The sequence below is a fragment of the Simochromis diagramma genome, unplaced genomic scaffold (assembly GCF_900408965.1).
Source record: "Simochromis diagramma unplaced genomic scaffold, fSimDia1.1 OVJJ01000501.1, whole genome shotgun sequence".
In the NCBI taxonomy this organism is placed as follows: domain Eukaryota; kingdom Metazoa; phylum Chordata; class Actinopteri; order Cichliformes; family Cichlidae; genus Simochromis; species Simochromis diagramma.
The window spans coordinates 463,287-483,798 of record NW_024387320.1 but is presented as its reverse complement, the minus strand read 5'-3'; the positions used below and the strand labels follow the sequence as shown (position 1 = coordinate 483,798).

Here is a 20,512-nt window from a genome sequence, read left to right as displayed (position 1 = left end):
TTGAAGTTGCAATATGGTATCTGTAGTCCCAGACAGATGCACATAAAGTGGAATTGAACAATGAATAGCTGGCTCTTATCTGTTCAGTGTCTGAAGGGGAAATACATCACAAATGAATTTCACAGGGAAAAAATATGGACATTCTCTATTACAGTAATCCCCATAGAAAGTTTATCCCAAATCGCGATGAAGTTAAACCCAATATTTCAAAATAGATACAGTGCAAAGAAAGCTGCTTTTCTAGAATCATCGCTAAAATGATCTCAAAATTACATTATGAGAAAAAAGATTATACAGAGACTTTTTCCGATAATATCAGAGGATGTAAATCTACAAAGGGACAATTTCTCTCTTGAAATTAATGTTATGGTGTCGCAATGCTCCAAGTAGACACTTTAAATTAAAATGGTAATCAAGTGTCTTTGCATTGTCAGGGCTACACACATCTTCTGTTGCTTAGCTGTATTATTTTGGAGGTGAGCAATGGAGCCTGGAGTTAAGGGGAGAGTCTGGGATTACTGTGCAACGACTGGGTTCTTATTTAGGGACAGGCTTGTCCTGGGACAAAGGTGGATGTGGTTACCTGTTTGGCTGTGTGCAGGAGCGAGGCAGCCTCGGCTCTGCCTGTCTGTTGGACCATCTGGTAGAAGAGCCCATCCTGGTTCTGGAGCAGCATATATGGCTCATCATACTCCTGGATCATGCCAGCATCCAGAACCTGCAATCACACATACAATGGTGGGTGTGTGTGTGTGTAAGTGTGTGTGTTCCTGTGTCTGTATACTTTACTTTGGGGAAAACTGACATTTCAGCTGTTTCACTGCTGAGTGATGCAAGCAGACAGCGCAAGCTGAATGGGGAAACAGTAGTTCGGTGCACATAGGAACCATCTATTTTATGTGACTCATGCAACAACAAACACGGGTGCCTGTTTCTGCTCGAGAACGCCATGCACAATGAGGGTAACCTGTTAGCAGCGTGAAAGTCTGGTGCGCTGACTCTGACAGACAGGAGATCAGGGATTTATCCATGTATTTATCCTACCATTTCAGAGGCCTAGGGGTGGTCCTCAGTCAAATCCAACAATCACACCTTTAAGACTCGCTAGAAAATTACCATCATTTCTATGTCATCACATGCCATGTAAACCACACAAAGAATAGTGCCAATTCAGGCAGTTTGGAAAAGACTACAATTATATCACAGACAAATTTTAACAAGCTCGATCCCCTTACAGCGTTAATGAGCAGTTTGTTATCAGTAAAGCCCACTTTCAGGTAGTGTTTAGTATGAAAGGGAGACTTCTGCAGCTGCTGTCATAATCAAAAGTTTAGGAGCAGGCTACCAGGAAATGCAATTCGATTCTTGCAATTTGGATGATTCTTCCGGGTCCCAATTTAATTTTCCCAGAGTGTGTGACAGTCTGGGGGCATTTAACACGAGTGTAGGTGTGAAACAGTCCCCTCTCTGTGATATTTGCCTTATTTCAGCAACCCTCTCAGTCACCAAGCGGCCACCGGGTCGTGCCCCGTCCTCCATAGACTCTTAACAAATGCCACCACAAATGGCACTAATTGGCACCTCTGCAGGCAGTAGCAGGAAAGGGCCAAAGATCAAGTGGTGCAAGCGAAGGTTGAATGAAAGGGAATGCTGCGAGTGAGAAATCTGCCCAGCTGTTGCAAAATAAGGTAGCGGAACTGAAAATAAAGGACAGAGGTGTTTAAAAGCTGCTTTTGTTTGGCATACAACAATGAGAATGAATGTGAAGTGCATGTTTTGCAGGGGACCCCAGATTTACTTTACAAATTCTGAAAACACTGAGTGCAATATTTACTGTAGCTGGTGAGATAGTACAAGGGGTTGCCAAAGTTTAGGAGGGAATATCACAAAGCTACTTGCAGAGCAATGTTGGAATGAACTCCAGCAGAAGAGTCTCATTTTAAAAACCTTCACTAAAGTGCTTTACAATGGAAATTTACTGCTTTCTTACTTACCAGTATTCTGTCACAGTCAATGATAGTGTTTAGCCTGTGAGCAATGGTCAGGACTGTGCACTCTTGAAACTTGTCCCGGATAGTCTGCTGGATGAGCCCATCAGTTCTAAAGAAGCAGGAAACAAAACACCTGAGAACTGAAAAGCTCTCTTCCTATACAGCCTTGGGCAGGGATTTTACGCAACACAGAACAATGGCTCATCAGCAGAGAAATATGTGCAGCAACAGACAGAAAAAATACAGAATACCACAGGACTTCAGCTTTAAAAAGACAAGTGTGGTATATTTTGTTACATTTTTTTTTTAATTGACTTGATTTGATCTTCACCTGGTGAGATTTAGACTTAAAAACCCATATATTTTTATTATGTGTGTTAAACAAAAAAAAAAATCTATGTTTGCACCGATGCTTTACCAAAAAGATTTTAAGAAAAAAGAGAAAAAGTTTTATTCTATGCACTTAAAAATACCCATATTGTGTAGCACCATTGTACAGAAAAACAAGACACATGTGGAAGAGAGCGCCTCCACGCTGATGTATAATAATTTACTTGAGAAGTATAATCTGACCTTGGGTCCACATTAGCAGTGGCCTCATCAATAATGAGGATGCGGGTTTTCCGGAGGATGGCCCTGGCCAGGCACACTAGCTGCCTCTGGCCCACGCTGAAGTTAGAGCCCGACTCCGTCAGCACCGTCTCCAGCTTGCTGGGCAGCTCGTCCACCATGGCCTTCATCTGCACCTGCAGAGAGAGAGAGCTCAGCCCCTACCCTTCATTACTCCTGCATAAAGGCCTCCTGTGGGGATGTCTTTAAAGAGCCATCCAAACACACCCATTAACTGCCTGGCACAATGCAGGGCCAGGTCTACTGATGACCTTGGCCAGTGCTCTCTTGTGGCCAGCCTCTAGCTTTAATCCAGGCCACCAAACCCATTCAGAGACAGGACCAGGAGCTGAAGCCCTTCACTGTGGGGGAAGCCTTCATCCTGGTTGGCCTGACTGCCCAAACACATCTCCCCCAGCACTTTCAATGGTTACCCGTTACAAGCCGCACATTGAGCTGGGCCCCATGGCCCTAATGGGATTTCCCCCCATGACTTGTGGCGAGCAGGGAATCTGAATGGCAGCATTGTACAGGGGGACAGAGGGATCCCCCCCTGGGCCGGCAAGGGGGAATCATTCAGAGCCACGCTGGAGTACCTCTTGGAGTGCATTCCACAGGTCCTCATCTGTGTGCTGCTTGAAAGGGTCCAGATTCTTCCTCATGGTGCCCGTAAAGAGAACTGGGTCCTGTGGATAGATGGATATGGAAAGAGAAGGCCGTGGCCAGTTAAGATAATGACAAGGGGGAAGATGTATGAAAGGGTTAAGACAGGATTTATAGAAGAGTGCTAAGCAATGTGTGAGGGGAAGATGTTCACAAAGGCCTTGCTCCACTCAGGAGCTCTATTCAGTGCTCTAGCCAACTATGCTTCAGTAAGTTGATCTTTTTACTTGGAAAACCACAACGTGCGCATTGGTGCTGGTGGAGAATAGTCGTGCAAGGCTGTCTGAATGTATAATATGACACAAAAGGACTGTCAAGTTAACATTGAAATACAGAATAAGAAACCGTACTAACTAAATGTACTAGCATGTGTGAATAGTTAGGTTATCACATTAGTTGACTACCCTCATGAAAGGACAGCCTCACATCTCAGACAGGTAGGATGTCCAAGATATGTATTTATGGTAAGCCATGCACCTGTATCAAGGTTGAGCCACACAGCCCTCTTTAAGAGGGTAAATAAAGCTCTTTATTACAGTGTAAAGGAAAGAGCCTGTCCATGGGCACTGTTCCAACACGCCACTCTGTTTGTGATGAACTGATAAAAAGGAACAATCCCACATCATCTCATGTCAGGCCACATATAGTGTGCATTCATAAATCTTGCTCCAATGTTGAAGTGATTTACTCAGTAGAGGGCTCTCCTTGGACAGCATAAAGACCCTCTCGCTCACGGTACACCGCTGCTGCAGATAAGGTTTTTATATTGCATTTATGTCCACAGTGTTTGATCCGTGAGCAAAATAAGCAAGGTACTTAAATCGTTATAATGACTGTTTAAAGAAAAAAACAACAATAATACAAGGCTGTTGAGTCTGCCACAGTTTCAGGTTGCACAGAGCAGCGACTGTCCATAACAAAAAGTGATGCTTCCATTGTATCCGCATCACAGTCAGAGGAACGCGATAACTCCAGCTTAGTCAAGATATGCATCTGACCTCGAATCAAGATACGATACGTTCATCTGGCAACTGTGAGATTAGACTAGGAGCAAAAGTAAAGCACACAATGAGCCTAAAAGGCTTAAAGGTTACAGAACTATTAATATATCCACACCTTTACATCTGGTCTCTTACAGGTCACCTTTATAAGAAAAGAAAATGAAGCATACGTTTGGGTGTGGAAGCACAGCAAAAATTAAAAAGTCATGTCTCAACAAGCCGTCATATAGGTCAGAAAGTGCAGGGCTAACTGCTCAATTTCAATCCAGAGAAAGTAAAGCTTTCAGGGTCTCATCCCTGCTACCTGTGCCTTGGAAAATGTTCCACCTCTTTACTTCCAATGAGCTTTTACCTCTGTCACCAAAACACCACCTTGTCATTAAGCCAGCTGAAGTCCCAATTCAAACTAGTTCTGTGACACACTTTAATTGAGGATTCAATGTTAGGTCGGAAAAACTGCTTTCAAGCACAGCTTTCTATACACCGATTATGTGCTCCACCAATTCTAAGCCCTCTGTTTGCCACAGAATTCATTTTTTTTCTCCTAAGTCATTCCTGAGAATTCAATAGAAACTGAAATGGATCCCTTTTTAATGCCATATGCTAATACAAGCTTATCATAATCAAATCTGTGGGCGTCAAATAATGAAACTCCTCAGCGGCAATGTATAGTTTACATATCAAACTCAAAATTCCAAATGAAAAGTACGACAACCAGCAATTTATGTCGAAAAATTTTTTCCAAGTGAAAGGTTGACTGCATATCATTTCATCGACGTCTAGCGGGAGAATAAAAAAAGGCTTTCAAATGAATTTGTGTAAATCCAAGAGTCTTCGCTCCATATATAAGTTTGTAATACTAACAACAGACTACAGAGAAACTCTACTCTCCCGAGTGCTGCCTACATAATGAAAATGCCATCCAGCATGTGATACAGATGAGATGAGCGTGCAGTTAAAGTTTTGACTCGTAACCTGCCACTTTGTAGCAGTCTCTCCCTCTAGGAGATGCAAAAAGAGTAAACAAAATCCCATCAAACATACATCACATCCATCGCAAACTAGTTTGGACTAAGAAGTGAAACTTTATCTGAAGTAGTAGCAATGCCAGAAACCTATCAAATCCACAGAAAAGCATTAATGAAACTGTTTTTGGGCATCTTGGCTGCACCCTAGAAATGTTTAAGACTTGAGCTAAGTGACGGTGTACAAGGGGACTCTGACTGTGAGGATGGGGGAGACTTCTTCTAAGCAGCTTTCCCATGTTTGGGGGGTAGAGGGCTAATCCTCTGTCAGGGATGGGGAACTGCTCTCTTCACAGTATAGGCCGTGGGAGTCTTCTCCCCTCCCTCCTCTCTGCTGACACTCACCCGCAGGCTGGCATTTTCTTAATGCCGTATCAGTTTCAACAAGCGGAAATAAAGTTAAACTGTCTCAAGGCATCCGTTTGTCTCACTTTCAGAAATCCCCTGAGTGACGACTGTAATTCTCCTCACTTGTTTTAGCTTTTTTTAAAAGCCAAGCGTCTAACAAGGGCAAAAGCATGCAGGCTTCTGTTACCGTCGTGCAGCTGACATTTCTGCCATTACTCAATCATGAGGAATCATGGGACCTTGGAGAAGGTGTCAAAGCAAAGCTGCTTTAGAACGAAAAGGTTAAACATGGTAGTAATTAATATATTATATTATAAGTAATATCTTTCTAACCTAGACTCACTGCAGATGATTATTGGTTACTGTGTTTAGCTACAAAACACAACTGCTGATACTGAAATTAAAAAAACGCACCTGTGGGATGATAGACATTTTCTGTCGCAGTGTGTGAAGACCAATCTCAGACGTCAGAAATCCATCAATCGTTATTCTTCCCTCAGGTTCTGCCAGCCGGAACAAGGCAGAGATCAGGGAGCTTTTACCAGCACCAGTGCGTCCAACAATGCCAACCTACAGTGGAAAGAGCTAGTATGTTATATCTGTAAAGTCTTAGTAAATGCCCACAAAAAACCCCATAAATAAATAAAATAGTGCTTATTATTTTGTCAGTAAGAGACCCAGTTGCCTGGCAAACTACAATATAAACCTTTGTACAATACTGGCATAAAAACTAAGGGAAGATTCTCTGTCCTATAATATTTATGTATGAAATTGTTTGTGTTTTACTAGACAGTCAAAATACTAAAAAAAAAATGGTGGGCAATGGAGAAAATCCTTCTGTAAGCCTCTCTAACCCTCATAATCAAGATTTAAAGCTAAAAATATTTCCCTTAATCAAATCAAATCATTTATATCTTAATCATATTTAAGTGCTTCAGCGTAATGCCACGTATAAATTCATTTGTAGCGTTTGTGTTAGGGACAATTAACGTGTTTATAATTCAATTTAGCTATTTTTAAGTGTGCTATATTTATTTAGATCTGTGCTTATCTCATAAACACCAATGTGGGTGGGTTAGAAAAGTGTAGTTACTCATTTTAACCAACTGTAAAAGGTGACATAAACGGGGCTCTATAGTTTTGTGGCTCTTCTAAAAGTCACCCCATCAGGGTCAGCGTATCAAATCTATCAAATCTCATTGAACACACCTGATAAATTGGCCGAGTCAAAATTACCACTCACTCATACTTGTTTATGTGCTCTATGGTACTACCCCAGGGTATGGTAACCTGCAGGCCATCACCCGATACTTTCTTTAAAGTACAAGGTCATACCATCCGCAGGTATCTGCTAATGCTGTACATATGTGTGATGGTAGTTAACACATAAAATGACAGTATAATATAGGTGTTTCCAGTATTTTACCAGACTTGGGATACCAAAGAACAAAAACTCATGCTGTGGGCTGAATCCAATGAACAGGAATCTTATTAGCATTGCACCGCTTGCTCTGCTGAACTAGTGTCATACCATTTAGGTTTGTTATATGCTGTTGCATAGCCATTGGGCATGTGGATACAGAAAGATAAGTGGTTAGGCTGACAGGTAATAGAGAAGTAATGATATGCTTACTCTCTCATGCTACATCCATACTCTCATAGGAGCTATTAGAGTAACTCGCATTCCGATTTTTAAAACACATAGGCCCTCCTACATGTGACAATTAAGCCCCACCCCCAGTACTTATACAGTAAGTGCCTACATGGACATTTAAAAAATTACCAAGTGCTTGTATGAGACTGAATCTGAAATCATGTCTCTGCATTCATCTGCTTTAACCTACATAAGAAAAATTCCACACTACATGAATGTAAATAAACACCACAAAGTGAAAGGATCTTATACTGTAGATGGTAGGTGCAGGTGAAAGGGTGTCAGGGGAACTGTCAGGATGCACAAAGCCTTTTACCCCCAAGGCATGCGGTAGAGATCCCTCCCATGGGCTGTCAGAGCCAGGGCCTCTGCACTTATCAACCCATCCATTGTGAAATCAGCCGCCCTGGCCAACCGTAGCCATGCAAAATACACCCCCTGCATTAAACACAATTTCAATCATCCTCAACCATCTCCCTCAGCCTTCCCCTCTCTCGCTCTTCCTTCACCCCTCTTCCTCGGCCTCTCCTCTCTCTTATAGTGAATAAACAGTTGTCACCGTCAGGTAGCTCAAAATGCAAATTGGAGACAAATGGATCCACTTGAACAGTCTTAATTACATGATATGTATTCCATGAATCACAAATGGTATAGTCCTGAAGATTCAGAAGCACAATGCGGTGTCCCTTTAATAATTGATTTGAGAATAATGCCACATAAAAAAAGAATCACACCACACCTACTACACTAGCTGCATATCAACCTTAGTCATGGGCTATGCACTCCAGTAAGCATGCACAGGTGGGAATAAAGACAAGGACCTTTTCTCTAGATTTGAAGACAAGACTCAGGTTCTTCAGGACCAAAGGCTCACTGGCACTGTAAGAGAAGTTGACTCTGTCAAAAGTGATGCAGCCTGCTTTGGGCCAATCGCTCGGTGGCTGTTTGTCTGTCTCCCATGATGCCTCACTCTCCAGCTCTGCATACTCAACCACTCTCTCCACTGATGTCATCTGCAAAAATAAAGCATATAGTAGGCACTTCCTTAAAATAATTTTTCCTCTTTTAACTATTTTATGAATAAATAAATAAGCTGCTCCTATATAACTTCATGCAACAGAAAATCCCTATAATACAATTTAATAGATTCTTTAAATTGACCCAGACTGGATATAACAAACCTAAAGTGACAATCGTTCTACCTGCATTTTTTTCTTATGGCCAGCAGTGGCTATTTATCTGGTTTCATAAATCAGTTAAAATCTGTATCTGTGACCACAGTGAACACTATGCTGATGAGTTTATGGCCTCGGTCTCTAGTTTCAAGCCTAATTTAATACATCGTGTTAATTTAGCAAATTATGGTCACATTTGGACTCAAATGGAAGTTAACCAACCATCGAACCCTTGTTCATCACGTGTTCTCACCATGTTCTCAATTTCTGCACTCTGTCTGACGCCCCACTGGAACATGCCTGTGAGCGTAACTGCATAAGACAGAGCCAGACCCACTGCACCTGGTTCCAGTCCTGTATTATCAAAGAAGTAAACATGCAGTCACACATCCACGAGTCCTTCCTCTTGCTTCTGCTAATAATGTCTCTTAGCATGCACAGAGTCAAAACCCATACAGTACCATCCCTGAGGTAAAGACAGCCAAAAGCAGTAATGGTGACAAAAACTGAGCAAATTCCATCGAGTCGCACGGCAAACCAGCGGGAGGTAGTCAGGAATAAGAACCAGGCCTCTGTTAACAAAGACAGATTCCACATGTTGCATATGAGGAAATACTTCTTAATACAGTCTGAATATCATGAATGGCTTTAGATGAGACTGATAATGGAGCTCATTAGATGTTGATGTCTTGCATATTTGACCTTATAACACAAATATGTCTTTTTTGTCTCACCTGAGTGAAGATCTTGATACTCATCAAACATTTGCTGGAACCTCTGCTGAACCTTGAAGGCGCGGATGGTGCTCAGGCCTTGAAGAGAGGAGGAAAGGTGGGAGAAAACAGGACTCCGAGCTATAGGAAATATACAAGGCAAAAAAACAGCTTAGCGAGGCATTTAACATTTTTAAGAGTTTTGACCAGATTTCTAAATACAATTATAGTGTCAGGGTACATTTAATACTAATAGTCTGAACTGTTCGGTTTTATTTTGCAGCGTATCAGTATGAGAAGTGAAAAATATGAATGTGTACTCTGTTATACTAACAATAATACAGGTGATGCCCCTGATTTTTATCGTGATTTAAGGAAAGGTCGCCATTTAGCCGTCTTTTGTTTCAACTCATTAGACTTACAAACTCCTTAACAAAACCTAAATGCCTCCTTGAAGGATTCAAACAAAGCATTTGTTCTAAAAGATGATGGCACTTGTTAGTCAATGTGCATTTTGGCTCTCAGCTTTGAATGAAATAAAGGAACTAAAGCTTGATGTGGCCTAGTCATGACCACTTGACATTTTTTCCTATTATATGTGAAGTCATGAACTCTCATCTTTTGAGGAAACTGCGTGTGACCAAGGCATAGGCCACTGCCATCTTTAGCCTTTATGCTAATGATCTCTGCCTTTTTCAATAGCCTATTAGCATTCCTGTAGTCTGTGCTTTTATTTCTTCCCAATCCCACACCACAAAAAATAAATAAAAAATTACTGGTAGATTCTAGACGCTTGATGTCCCTGGAGGTCTGCAAGAAGTAGCATCGCAGAAACAGGAAGACAACAAGAAGAGGAACAACAGGAATAAGAATCCAGGGGATGATGACAGCAGCTACTGCAATCACTCCGATGACTTGCAGAAATACCTGGGAGAAAAGGAGAGGAGTAAGCACAGTAATAACTCAACAGCATCAGCGTCAAAAGCTCTGCTTCTGTTGTGTGGGCTACCGATGGGGCAGTGAGGCTTATTTGTTAGGGCTGAACAAGAAAAACCTTTCAGCTATATTTGTGTGAGACCATCTCAGGCACATAGTAAGGTAACAGCAGGTTGTGGGACTGAGCTTAAGTGACTCACAGTGTGAAAAGAAAACGATCGCAGCGCTAATTCTCACTTAGTAGCAGGTGAGAATTTACCACTTGGCCACTGCAGCTCATATCCCTGGCTCTCTAGGGTTTTCCCTTCAACACTTCTGGCCTGTAAGCCTCCCTGGCAGAGCAGCCAGCCAACGGGCATGGCCACAGTGACTGGCAGAGAGCTCTGGGAACCACACTGTGGGTGTCTGATACATCACACTCAAACCACACAGCCCTCAACAACACAGTGACTCATCACCCGTGTTAATGGCTCTGTGACACATCTAGACCAGGATACCAGAGCTGCCTAAACAGGATTGCAGGCAATGAGTCTGACGGTTATCAAAGCACCTACACCTGCATAACGTTTAGAAATAACCACCTCATAAAGACTCATTATGACTATTAATCTTAAAGATAAAATAATCTTACCTCAGCCTATATTGATGGTAATTATCAGGCACTCAAGTATCATGTGAGGTGGCATATAAAGTTTTATTATAGAGATATTAAAATTGACATCACACAATGACTCAACAATCTGAATAAGAAAACATAAATGTAAATAATATTACCTTTGATACTAATACATAATAATTGCTGATTGATATATTTAAGTTAAAGTGAGCTAGCAAGAGTCGTTGCCATCAGTTACTTTAATACTGATACTTTTATTAAAGATCGTATTAAACACCAGTTGAGAAAAAAAATAAACTACTTTTGAGGAAAGGGTGCTGCCATAAAAAAAGAACAGCTCACATTTTTAAGATTTTTGTTATGTTCACTTTATTTAGAAAATTATATTACATTTCAAAAGGGAAATGTAATCTACTTCAATTACATTTTTTTTTACATTAAAAGTGTTGGGATATATTTACCTTGATACAACACACAAAATAAATTTGTCTGTCTGATTGTTTCTTCAATCACCATCAAGTAAACTTGAAGTGAGCCACCAAACTTGGCACTGTGCAGGTACATCTTAAGGTTCTCATCTATGTTGCATATGATGTATTCATGTTACCTAGCAACCAGCTAGCAAAGGGTTAAAGTTAACTGTTTTTGGTGTAATTTTTCTTTTGCAATGACAAGTTCTAATTTGTATCAGTAAATCTTAATTTATACATTATATATAAATATGCCATCAGGTTGCCTGGCAACCACCTAGCAATCGGCTACCATGACACCAGAAAAGCATAGTATTGATTTAATTTTGTGGCCAACAGCATAAACACAGCAAAACAATACTGTAGCACAGACATGTATTAGTAAAACATAATACATTACTAAAGATTTAAGAAAACACAGTTTTTGGTTTGTTTCCTTACTTTTTATTTGTTAAGCATTTTCACCAAGGAGAAGTAATGTCTCCTCTTTTAATTCCGAGTACTTTTTTTCTATAATACTTTTTTTTTTTTTAAATAATCCTGCACTTTTTATTTAACAAGGGCACATGACTTCTGTTAATAATGTCTCTTGTTTACCATTGTGGTCTTAATAATTTCCTTTACTTGAAGTATATCAACATTTCTTCCAGCCATTAATATGGGTTGGAAGAACACTTCTTAACCGAAAGGCATACGTTGTGTTCGACTGAAACCTCACACCCTGAAATTAGATACATCCAAAAAGATGAATCCTAAAACGTGGAGATTAGGATCATACTGTTACCTTCAGTGGACTCAGACTAGCCCAGAGAGATGAAAATTTAATTTAGCACCTTAATTACGGATGTTATCTGCTACTTAAGCACACATTTAAGCATGATCACTTTCAGTGTAGTTTTATGATGAAAAGCCAGTCAATTCCATTTGCAGTTCAGATAAGAGGGAATTACTAGTCTAACCATTGCAGTAGTGGAGCCCACACAATCAAACAGTGAGTCGAAGCTACTGAGCACAACTGATCCCAAGAATTTCACAGTACATAAGTTTCAATCTTAGCCTTGATGGAAGGCTACCAGACTGCAAAGTGAGATGGTGGCACACAGGCCATTACCGCGTGTTATCCAGCCTTCCCTTGCGGGGATCAAATATTAACTGAACAAATGTCTTATCACCTACACTGTTTTTCTTTCACTACCCAGTTGATGACTGGTGACACAGTGACACTGCTCATTCACATTTTGCTGGTTGGTTAATCTGAATTCTAATTGGGCCCATTTCAGCAGTGGCCACAAAAGTCTGAGCCAGGCTGGCTTTATCTAACAGTGGGGTCATCTAAGGGGACAGTAGGAGGAACAGGAACCATTAGATACAAGCCTTGCCTCCTCCTGCTCCCCAGGGCCCGCTGTCGCCAAGGCCCTGTTTGATGTGATCCATTTGCGTGGTTTGGCGCTTATCGTGTCAAGATCGGGGACACCGTGGCCCCCACCCACACTACACACAGATGACTCTGATAAGTGAGCCTAGAAGTATACACCTCACCCCCTCAGACCACATCCATATCTCCTATGAAACCACACAGGAACAGAAAACTCCCAAAGCCACATCCCGCTGCACATAAAAGTGGATAAAAGGATGAAAGGTTTTGTATACAAACTGTTTAAATAAAGAATTAGCTCTAATAGCTCTTTAGCGAGAAAAGAAAGCTACCGCACGCATGCGATTCAGTCATTCAGGCAAACTGGGCGCACTGCTGTGTCCAAAGACCATTCAGATCTCTGCTGACCCTAATTGCTTTATTTTCTCAATGATTCTATCAGCTCTTTGATGTCCAAATAAATGTAGAAAATTGGAGTTAATTGCTATATTTGTGTTCGGCAATGATAGCGACTGTTGTTCACCAGCTGAAAATAAACACTTCGCTTTAATTAAACATCCCTCCGGACAGACGGAATCATTATGCTTTTTACAACTCCCTTTTTCATCCTCCCTTTATTTACTGACAGTGTGCAATATTTGCCACTGGGAAAGAAGTGCAAACAAAACAGGAAATGAGGGGTGAGCGTGGTAAAGAAAAATTCTCAAAAGAAGTCCTCTGTCATCGTTGGAATTTTTTCTTCTTTTTTTTTTTAAACTCCACACTTTTTCTGTGACTGAGCAGCACAATAAGTTGCAAGGGTCAGTGGTACTGAAACAAAACAGGGCCGTTCCACTTGGGCTCTGGAACAATACAAGTGACCCAATCCATTCTACTCTGTGTTTGGGCTTTATTTTAGCATTAAATGCCCAGATGCTGTGGCTTTTCTTTGGGTGAAATGACTGTGGACACCTCCTTCACATTTTCCCTTTCTGGGCCATTTTCACTTCATAAAGCTGCAGTCAATGTGTTTTGTGTGTGGTGAGGAAGGTCTGACACATACTGTGGTGGTCTCAGACGCTGTCTACATTGGTGGCTCAAGTAGTCCTAGGATTAGGCCTTTGTGTGCTGTGAAAAGGTAAAAGAAGTCACTTATTTGGGCTCAGTCAAGCTGCTGATTTCCAACCCCATTTTGGAAATAAGAGAAAGGCTTTGAAATGTGGTCTCCCCTCACTCTCTACTATAAATCACTAGTGTCCAGCAAATTCATTCAGCCTTTTTTTCCCTCCTGAAAACAACACACACACACACAAAAAACAACAATTCAGAAATACAAAAGTCAGCCTAGAATTCATTGTCCTCGTCATTCTGACGTGAGGTGAGATTCAAGATTAGATTGGGACTTTGTTGTGTCAGTTCCCAGGCTCAAAGGGCCCTGGGTCTGGCCTGCATTCTGAGTCAGACCAGCTGAGGTGCTGGACCACAGCATCATGGGAGACCACACATACTCACACGGGAAGCTTTTGCTGGCCGGTGCTCGCCATCAAATGACCATGTGTGGTATTGCTGAGTGGCCAGTTAAGCGCACACAAATACACACGCAGGGTCACATGATGATGTTTTCCTCTGTTTCGCTTTATTTTTCAGGAAGACAAGCATAGGTCAGTGATCCTAAGGCCGCCGCTCACCTTTCTGTGTCACAAAGGCACTGTCATAAAAACAATGCTCAAAGAGGGTTAACGGCACAGCCTATATATGTTTCCACTGGACCATCTTCTGTGTTTCTCAGGCTAACCTGTGTAATGCCTGGAGCCAGTGCAGTCTTTAGTCGCCAGCGTGGTAAAGAAGCAGAGAAAGCCGGGTGAAATCCCATCCTACAGCGTCCACGATTACGTCAGCAGTTCTCATATCCCACAAAGCCACTAAAGAGGCCTGATACACAATGTGCCACAATATAGAGACTCACACAACGATCCACCCGCCAGTGTTTCTTTAGACAATAGCTGTCTTTTCTCTGCACTTGTGTGCGTGTTCAGCCCTTCAGTGCTTGGTTTGTCTCTGTTTCTTTTTTTGCTCTTTCTCACACGCACACAAAAGGGTTTATTGCCGTAATTTGTTTATTCCCGTCTTTATAAGGAATTAGCGTTGGCAAGAGCAGGCTGGGTCACACTTAAGTCAGCTGGTGTCTTAGTGAAAACATCCGGACAAACTGAATTTTGACTGGATAAGCAGGGCTATAAATGCAGTGCAGGTCCCAACAGTTGGTGGTGCGACTTGGTCAAGAGCCTTCACACAAAAATCCGCTGAAAGACCCCTGTACTCACCCCCTATTGTCTTGGCCTCCTCCTCTGCCCTCTCTGTGAAAATAGAGGCAACCCAGGATTTAAAGGTCAAGTCCACACAAAAGCTGACAGTTCCCAAAGCCTGAGGTGTTTTTAATTGACATTTCTGTCTTTGTCCCCTGACCATAAAGATGGAAGAGAAAGAGGCTTTTTCCCCAATATACTAAATTACTACTAAATGAGACCTGTGAAAAATAGGGCTCTGGGGTGTAACCAGGTTCCCCCAGCTTGAGGGAATCCCCTTGTTAGGCAGGTTTGGGGGGCAGTGCTGAAGGGTTGTGAAGTGCTTACTCCACCATAGAAAGGAGGGGGGAGAGGCTAAGGCACAAATCCCCACACAGAAGCGGCCTCTCTCCATAGAAAGAGATAAACCAGTTAGGGCATTGTTTATGAAGTTTCACTTTATTCCCTTCTGACAACCATTTAGACAATAACTATGGGGAAACGTCCCTCCACGAATGAGCAACAATAGTGGAGATCAGCAGCTTTTCTCAACAGCTAATACTTTGATAAAAAAAAGAGTGAAAATCTTCCTTCCTGAAAGCATTAAAGGCTGCTCCGTGAAAGACACCTGCAAACAAGAGCAGAAAGCAGCACAAACAAAAGTGCTTTGTCCAAAGGATGCTACCTTTGTCCACTCTAACAATCACATCCCACTTTCAGCTACAGCAAAAGACTAATGCGCACATATCCAGTCTGATTTTGACATGGCCTGGTCTAGATTTTATTTCTTTTACATCAAGACACAGTTAGAAAAAAGAGGAAAGCAGGAGAAATTCAAGTAAAAGTGCACAGCTGAAACCCATCTGTGTTTTATGTCAGGACGTGGTCTACTCTCACTGTTGTTGGTTGGACCTATTGGCCCTCTACAAAAGTTATTATTTTACTTTAACCATTATTCACCTTATTATCAAAATGAGGGGAACTATAGCAGACAAAAAGCTTTTGTGCGTATATTCTTTTGTGCTTTCAGCATTTAAGATGGCTTTTGTCTACTGTGAGATGGGTATCTGCCACAAACATCATTCAGGCATTGTGGAGGGGGGATTCATTTTCAGCGCGCCTTTGTTCTATTCTTTGGCCCGAACCAAGGAGCCACGCCTGCTCCTCTACCTCGAATTGTGCAGCGAACATTCCCTTCTTTGTGGCGCTAGGTGCATGAGCTGGCTCATCTCCGCAGGGTTTCGTGGGAGATGGCTGTCATGGTGGCAGGGTGGCATTTGGTAACCTAACCTGGGCTTCCATCAGGGTGGCCCTTGGCTAGCAGGTCAATAAGACCTGTTAAGCATTAAGCGAATTGGGCTAAGAGGCGAAAGTCCAGGTGTACTCCTGTAAACACTTCATGTCAGACTTTTTCTCTTTGCCACTCGACACAATATCCTCACTTCACCCTCTCCTGACATTTCCACTATTTTCCCTTCCACATCTGACCCATCATGTGGCTTTATTTCCTCTTTGGTCCCTTTCTCTCTTCCAATCACTTCCTTATTCTCCTTACACATTCTCTGAAGATGCCACTTCTGTTGTGCCACGCTGAGGGAGCCACGCCCTCAGCCTATGTGCACACTTTTATTAAATCTGTGCAGGCGCTGGGCTGCGCTGGCGGGTAATCCTACAGTAATTGTTTCCAGATTAGGGGACCCGGACCACAAAGCAGGTTTAGCCAGGCATGAAATGGCCTCCCCATGCTGCTGCGCCAGCAACCAAACCTGCCGAGGTGAGACTCACCTGGATAAAGTCCACAAACGTCCATGGAAGCAGAGAGTCCAGGTAACCGATGTCCTTCGAAAACCTGTTGAGGATTCTTCCTGAGAAAAAGCACAACACAAAAGAACAGATTAAAAAAATATCTCTATAATAGAAACAGCATTTTTCTTATATTGCCAATATTGTTATGCCATTTGTACAACAATAATAGTGCGCTTAAGCGAGCTGAAAAAATAAGCAATTCCTTGAATATTTATCATATTAAGTTTTTTACTGTTACAGGTTCAGATATGACATTCGGAGCAACAAATCTAAACCAAATGCAGATCTGCTTTATCCATTAACTACTCTGCATTCATAAAAACAATATTTTGTTAGTTTCAATTCCGTTCGTGTCTTTAGACTATTAAGCAACTGTTATCAGAGTCCCCTTAATAGAACAGAGGTTACATACAGTGTGATATCAAATGGAAAACACAGGCCTATCTAGATTAAACAATGAATCATTATTTATCTAGTGATTCATAAAGACTGTCCTACTCTTGGCTGAATACACGAGGGAACCTTTTGTTAGGGAACAAAAGGCCAACAGAAGCTGCGTACCTGCCTTTATGTTCTGACTGGCAGTGTCAGTGACGTTAATTGAGTTGCCTCCAATCTGCTCGGTCGTTCATTATTTTGGCTAGTGCTCTGCAGGTGCTGTGGCAGCCCCTTATTGTTACTCCTTTAGTAACTTTGCTCCACTATTCTGATCCCACAGCACATAAGATTACACTCCAGCTGCTTTCACACACTGTGTACTGCAGGGTCACTGATAGCCAATCCCCAAAGCACACTTCCTTAAAGGCAGGCAAGACAGAAAGGCTTTTACTATCTCTGTCCCTGAAGGAAGACCCCTGGCTCTCAGAGGCAGACAACAGGTACCAGAGCAGCAGCAGCACTGCCACAGCTTGAACTCTTCTAAGGTCAAAAGACACAAACAATCTGCAGTGTCCTTAAAATACGGCCATGATGTTTGTTAATGTATTTAGGAGAGCAGCTGTATTCCACTATGACAAATGGCTATGCACACAGTAATATCTGTCTGATGACAATGTAAATAAAGCAGTACTCACAAAATGCAGGGTGCAACCCCTGATAGAGTTAAACAAACCAATACAGGCATGCAGATGAGTTTATCTAGGCTCACAGAATACACCATGGAATAGGGTGTGACTTGGTAAAAGAAAAGAGAAAGGAAACACTGGGCAACATGGTGGCAGAATGTGGTGGCATGGCACTCTGGAGGCGTGGTGGAGCCATGGCACGGCTGACCTAAAACTTGCCTCCGAGCCTCTTAGTCAGTCCTACGGAGGTGGGCCCTGTAATCACCTCTCTCCACGGCCGTAAGCAGCTTACAGCTTTATCCAAAATGCCGCTCCTGCCTAAAAACATGCATGCAGACGAGGCCGGGCTCCCCATAACAGCCATTGCATAAACCCAGCCAGAGCATTATTCCCCGCAACAACCCAGCAATGCTCCAAATCAGCACTGATTCAAAGTCAAGTGGCGTAAGCATGTTGTACACTTGGAGGCAGACTAATCTTATTCACAGTGTGAGTGCCCCTTTAGCATACAGACATCCCGAGGGGAGGGTTCAAGCAAGGGGGTAGAGCGCTTACTATACCAATGCAGAATATCGCTGCTTTAGTCTGGAAATAAGGGGGGAGTACTTGTCAAACTGTGTTTGTGAAAGCTCCAATAATATTTTACGTAATTTTACTGTCTAAGCCATAGATGACCCAAATTCATGCATATCTGACAAACAATGCCAATAAGAAAAGGATAGGTTTCTCTGGGTTACATCATACAATGGTTAGAGGGTGCTAGAGCAGAGAACATCAGTCAGCTATCAGCTGTTTGACAAGCGGCTCAGTTAACACAGAGTTTCAGAGGGGATGAAGTAAAGAGCCTTCTCCATCCTGCACAGACTATAGAGGGGATACATTACAGTGATGCAGTTACACAAAGACATTCACTGCATGGAAATGCCTATGAGGTAAGATCGGTGTGGGACAATGGCTTCAATCACTCTGGGTGGTTGTCAACAATATCACCTATTGTGTGCAGAGGGGTATAGACGTTTCAGGATATCAGCAGCATTAGTATCAAACAATTTCTCATGCTTTAAGACTCCAGGGGTGATTTGCACCACTTTTCAGGCTCAGGAAATATCAAACCCTCCCAACTAAGGTGGCCTCTTAGGTGGAGATATTAGGTGAGAAGGGCCCCCAATCACACTTAAAGAAGTGGAACAGTGGGGTCCGGCTAGAGCGGGGCGTGTGGCAAATCGCTGTTCCCTGTAAACATCAAGATAAGGAGACGACTCAGAGCCGCTCCATGTGTGGGCCCCAGTGCAGTTGGAGGGGCCCTTCAGTGAGACAAGTGTGATAATGAAGAAATACTAGGGAGGGGGCTGCCAAGGCTGGAGGTGGCACAGCTCACCTGCACTTCCATGAAGGGCCCGGAGGCCTGGGGCAGCCTCCCACCGCCGGCGCCTTGCTGCCAATACTAATACATTCTAAATCCATTCTCTTCGCTCACACCGCCAGGCTCCTGCAATCTCCTCTCCTTCCCTTTCATGCAATTAAATAGTGGAAGTGCAGAGCGAGGGGGAGCCCTATCAGCCATACTGCACACACACACACGGCTCCATCTCCACATTCAATTTACACACTTCGATATCATCATCCTCTCTGCAGTACTTCCTTCACTTCACTCCTAACACTCTTGCATCCCAGACCTGAAATACAGACATTAAAAACATTGCCTCTGTGGACACAATTAGAATCTCACATCAGTGACTACAGAAGATCTAATGTTCACTGCGTCAACAGCAACACCCAGCTCTGAGATGGCCCACTATGCTGATGGGAGACAGGGCTGTGGATGTGTGTCTGTGCATGTGTTGACTGAAACTCCACTCCTCGACTGTGCTGATGAGCTGAAGCCCTGGCCTGCAGTCTCTGAGGGGATTAGCCCACTCAATGACACTAAATTACAGGGATCAACATCAGCTCAACACATCCACCGCTGTCTGTGCTGCTCTAAATGGATCACATTTGGATGAACAGCTGCAATAAGACTGTACACATTACTCAAACGGGGCAACATGAATATTTAAAGCCATTTAAAATAATAAAACGGAGGAAAAAGCTGCTTGTGGTTTCTGTCATCTCTAAAATTATCAAAGAGTACTGTCACAACGCGAAAAAGAGTTTTAATCACTGAAAGCACCAACTTGGAAATCAACTATGTCTGCGCAGCACAAAAGATAACACAGTCACAGATTTAAATGGCGCAGTGGTATTCAGTGGCAGATACAGAAGAGCCACAATACCTCTCCGTCAATCATAATTCACCACAGCTGTACTCCATTGTTATAAACCACATTCACAGAATAACAAATAAGACCTTTGTGCAGCGACGCTTGAAATGGTAACCTTTAACTCTGAGGACGGCTATCAAACACCGGGCCTGTTCAGCAGCAGCAGCAGCAACAGCAGCAGCAGCGCACCTATCACTTACACATGTAAACAGCTGTCAAATCCTTAACAACACATGTGCACACAGTTACAAATCACTCACACTTACGACAAGACAGTAGTGAATGTAAACGCTGTGATGGAAGTGGCAGGGTGTTTTTTTTTTTAAAGAACAAAAGTGTTTAGACAGAAAGAAAACATTAGGAAGGGAAGAAGAGGAGCTGACAACAGCTGCTTTTGTCATGATGCTTTTTTACTTGAGGTAATAAATTAATTAAAAATACATAACAAAAGAAGGGGGGGGGGTAAAATATAAGTACGTTGAATTTATTTATACAGTGCAAATAAAAATACTGATATATATTTTCTTAATTTATTGCTGAC

At 42.4% G+C, this 20,512-nt stretch overlaps 1 protein-coding gene across 1 annotated transcript in view; it reads right to left on the bottom strand.

Moving 5' to 3' along the window:
- The window catches only part of LOC120717544 (multidrug resistance-associated protein 4-like), a 40,684-nt gene that overhangs the window by 8,627 nt on the left and 11,545 nt on the right, over positions 1 to 20,512 (bottom strand). Inside the window, exons 20-30 of the mRNA XM_040005631.1 lie at positions 16,626 to 16,705; positions 9,956 to 10,106; positions 9,201 to 9,320; positions 8,928 to 9,038; positions 8,720 to 8,820; positions 8,113 to 8,304; positions 6,052 to 6,207; positions 3,197 to 3,286; positions 2,565 to 2,737; positions 1,995 to 2,100; positions 584 to 718 (exon numbers count right to left, since the gene is read on the bottom strand). Of these exons, the coding sequence (XP_039861565.1) occupies positions 584 to 718; positions 1,995 to 2,100; positions 2,565 to 2,737; positions 3,197 to 3,286; positions 6,052 to 6,207; positions 8,113 to 8,304; positions 8,720 to 8,820; positions 8,928 to 9,038; positions 9,201 to 9,320; positions 9,956 to 10,106; positions 16,626 to 16,705 (1,415 nt within the window). The remainder of the gene's footprint in view (positions 1 to 583; positions 719 to 1,994; positions 2,101 to 2,564; positions 2,738 to 3,196; positions 3,287 to 6,051; positions 6,208 to 8,112; positions 8,305 to 8,719; positions 8,821 to 8,927; positions 9,039 to 9,200; positions 9,321 to 9,955; positions 10,107 to 16,625; positions 16,706 to 20,512) is intronic.